The sequence below is a fragment of the Acanthisitta chloris genome, unplaced genomic scaffold (genome assembly GCF_000695815.1).
Source record: "Acanthisitta chloris isolate BGI_N310 unplaced genomic scaffold, ASM69581v1 scaffold9622, whole genome shotgun sequence".
Classification (NCBI taxonomy): domain Eukaryota; kingdom Metazoa; phylum Chordata; class Aves; order Passeriformes; family Acanthisittidae; genus Acanthisitta; species Acanthisitta chloris.
The window spans coordinates 55367-59257 of NW_008659943.1; the positions used below are offsets into that span (position 1 = coordinate 55367).

Sequence of the window (3891 nt, forward strand, 5' to 3'; positions counted from 1 at the left end):
TTCCTTTTACCATCCTTATAGAAAAGAAGAGTTGAGGGATACTCCGATGCACGGAACTTTGCCACGTGTGATTTCACCTGAGGTGAGCTGCTCAGGCTCCTCCTGTCCAGATCCATGAGCCTTGGAGGCCCATGGTAGCTCGACTCTGACGAGGACCTTGAAGAGGAAACATTAACATCTACATGGACTTTGTTTTCAGTTTTCTTTTACCATCCTTATAGAAAAGAAGAGTTGAGGGATACTCCGATGCACGGAACTTTGCCACGTGTGATTTCACCTGAGGTGAGCTGCTCAGGCTCCTCCTGTCCAGATCCATGAGCCTTGGAGGCCCATGGTAGCTCGACTCTGACGAGGACCTTGAAGAGGAAACATTAACATCTACATGGACTTTGTTTTCAGTTTTCTTCTTGAATTTTAGGGTGAGGAACCGCTTAAAAGAAGATTTCTTTTTCTTGGAATACTTATCAGGCGAGTCATTCTCTATCAAAAGTGAAGGGGAACTTTTAGTGATTGGCTTTTTAGTGATGTAGGCCAGTTCAAAAGGAGGTGGTATATCAACAACTGAGGATGGAGTAGATACTCCAGATGACGAAAGATGATTTTGCTGGGAAAAACTACCTGAGGAACCATTGACACAAGGCAAAGACAAGTTGTCTTCTGTCCTTTTTATTCTAACATCACCCAGCACACAGCTATCACTCTCTCTGTAAACAGACATGGGTATCTCTCTCCCTTCAACAGAGTAAGAGCGAGGATAAAAAATGAAACGTCTTGACTTGGTTGGTAATACCCTATTGGATTCCATTGGTTTTCCTTCCAGTGAAATCAAATTATTGCTTACATTTTCTGTCCCAGAGCTGTTGTGGGGAGATGGTAAATCAGTTTCAGGTCCAGTTTCTTCTGGAACAGTTTCTGGGACACAGCCTGGCATTTTCCCAGAGAGTGACCGTGTTCTGGTGACAATGTTTTTACGATCAGTGGGCAGCAAGTTGTTTTCACCATCCACGCTTAGCTCATCCCTTTTACTGTGATCAGCTCCTGAATCATTCTGCACATCATGAGCAATTTCGTTTTCTGCAGGAAGCACGTAAGGATCATCTAGGGAATCACTGCTACTTTCTTTCTTCTCTGATTCTTCAGGCACAATGACCACTTTAGGGACTGCTAGATTTTCATGCAAAACATGTTTGGTCCCACAGTCTACATTAATTGTGCAATCCTTACAGACTTCTAACTCTTCCTCAAGTAGTTCCTGTTGAGGTGAATCTGGGTTGCTTTTGAGGCTGTTTGCTTCCTCCTCGTTGTCTTCAAGTTGCAGTTCATCTGACTTAGAGGTTTCTACAGTATTTTCACTATGCTCTTCAACAGTCACATCTTCCAGCTCTGGCTCCATCCCTTGACTACAAGGTAGACTATCAGAGTTCACACCATATTCATGCAGAGAGGTCCCTTCTGTTTGAAGATTCCCATCTGAATGTTCCATGGGTATTTCCTCACCGCATTCATTCTCGGAAGGTGCAGTTTGACAGCCATCATCCATATTCTCTGCATTCACAGTTTCTTCTTCCCCTTTCCCAGAGTCTTTGCTTGCTTCACAGGCTACCTTTGATGTCTTCTCACCTGTCCTCTCAGTGATCTGGCAGCCATCGCTGGCATTTCCTGTGTTTGTATCATTGTGCTCATCTGGGCCTGCTTCCTCCTCTTCAGCTGCTGCTTGATGGATGAACTCTCCTAAAGCGTGTTCAGCACTGGGTTCATCTTCACACAATTCTAAGCCAGAGGCTGTTTCTTCGCTGGCCTCATCAGGCAGCATGTCAGAGCTTGCACAGGCAGCACTTTCTACTTCCCCTTCCACGTTCAAAGCAAGCTCTGCATGAGCACTATGCTCATCATCATGTGCTAGATGCCCATCTGCCTCTTCTGAAAGGTCAGGCAGTTCCTCCTCCTCCTGCCCTGCCTCCTCACAACCTGGGATTGATTCATCTGCAGGTAGTGACATTACAGTGGTATCTTTGTAGGTATCACCCATTAGTTCCTCATCTCTATTCAAAATGTTGTCACTGTCAGTCTCACAATCACTATTGTCTTTGACCAGTTCCAGGTTGTAAGAAGTTTCCTGCTTGTTTTTGGTTTCAATACAATCACCTACAACATCCTCATCTTCATCTACATTCTCAGAAGCATCATTATCCCCATCTGGGGCATCTGACAACTCCTCACAAGGTGCTTTGGACTGGTCAAGGTCTCTGGCTGACTCTTCAGAGTCTGGTTCCATTGGTTCAGCAATATCTGAAGAGTTAGGGCACTCATCTTCAATGACTTCTTGATTACTGGTATTCTCATCATGAGTGGTGTTATCCTCTTCCTTCTCTACCTCTTCTAGAGTTTCTGAGACATCATTTTCCACAGAAGAATCTAAGTTCTGATCGTGCTCATGTTCCAAATCATTACAGTCCTTGACAGTAAGCTGAGCTTCAGGAACTACAATGTATTCATTATCTCCCTCAGATTCTAGGCAATCAGCATTGCATTGGTCTCCTTCATACAGCTCTCCATCAAGACATAGCAGTTTCCCATTTGAGCATTTATTTAAGTTATTGTTGGTAGAAACACTGGATTTGCCCTCAGTGTCAGCTGAGAGTTTTGGCTTGGGAGCAATAGGTGGTTTGGGACCCCTAGACAGAGAGTTCTGGTTATGAAGAATATCAGCCCTTGGCAGTGAAGGAGAAAATTTGGAGACAGCTACTGGAGAAAGATGACCAATAATCTTTGGTTTCGGTGCTAGTGGTGGTTTTGTGATTTCTGCAGAAAAGAAGACAAAAGGCATGTTAGTGGTCTTGGTTTCTTATAAAGCCAGCAGAACACATCCTACAGTAAATTTTATCTTGTATCAGTGACTTCTAATGCAGAAGGAGTCCAGTCAGTCAAAGGCTCAGCTCTGAAAGGAAAGAAAGGAATGTGCTTGGCACTGCAGCTATTCCAGGGAACACAGCTTAAGATCCAGACTGAACTGAACTAGATGCAGCCCCAGCACACTTGGGAAGGGAAAGATGTACAACTGCAGAGCCAAGAGTGTGTCACACACCAGTGCCCACAGCTAGGTAACACGTCCTGCACTCCTAAATACCAATTACATTAGAGACCTTTTGACTGCCACAGAAACGTTTGCTCTGTGATTAAATATGAACACTGATTCAATAATGCTCAAGTGTTTCACAGCAATGAAAGAAATGCCTTTCAGCCATAGCAGCTGTCAGTATAACACAGTACAAACGTTTTGTATCAAAGGTTTTAATTTCAATAGGTAGTTTGCAGAACTTCAGCACTGAACAAAATCAGATCTAGCAACAGATCAAGGTTCAACACAACCCAATTGAAGAGATGTTAGATGAGCTGACATATGTAGTGTGACAGAGCCAGCACATCAAACAGTGCAATAACTAGAGAGGAGTGGGTTCCTCCTACTGATGCTTCCTAACCACCAATAATAACATCTTTAGTCAATCAGAAGTCTCTGATTAATTTTTAAATTTTAATTTACACATTTTAGTGGACAAAAGGAGAGCTCTCCGTTGTAAGGAAAAGCACAGGACCAACTATTTCACCATAAGAGACACTTCTGCAACATTTTAGTAGGACAAGAGGGCACAGACTCAAGCTCTGCCAGGGGAGGGTTAGGTTGGATATTAGGAAGAGATTTTTTACAGAGGGAGTGCTCAGGCATTGGAATGTGCTGCCCAGGGAGGTGGTGGATTCACCATCCCTGGAGGTTTTCAAGCTGAGACTGGATGTGGCACTTAGTGCCATGGTCTAGTGACCACGGTAGGGTTGGACTCGATGATCTTGGAGGTCTCTTCCAACCCAGTTGATTCTATGATCTTCATTCCCTAC

General features: G+C 43.9%; 1 protein-coding gene across 1 annotated transcript in view; it reads right to left on the reverse strand.

Moving 5' to 3' along the window:
• The window catches only part of FGD5 (FYVE, RhoGEF and PH domain containing 5), a 54244-nt gene extending 51417 nt beyond the window's left edge, over nt 1–2827 (reverse strand). The window contains exon 1 of the mRNA XM_009069616.1: nt 183–2827. Within this exon, the coding sequence (XP_009067864.1) occupies nt 183–2827 (2645 nt within the window). The remainder of the gene's footprint in view (nt 1–182) is intronic.
• Between the last annotated feature and the right edge of the window lie 1064 nt (nt 2828–3891).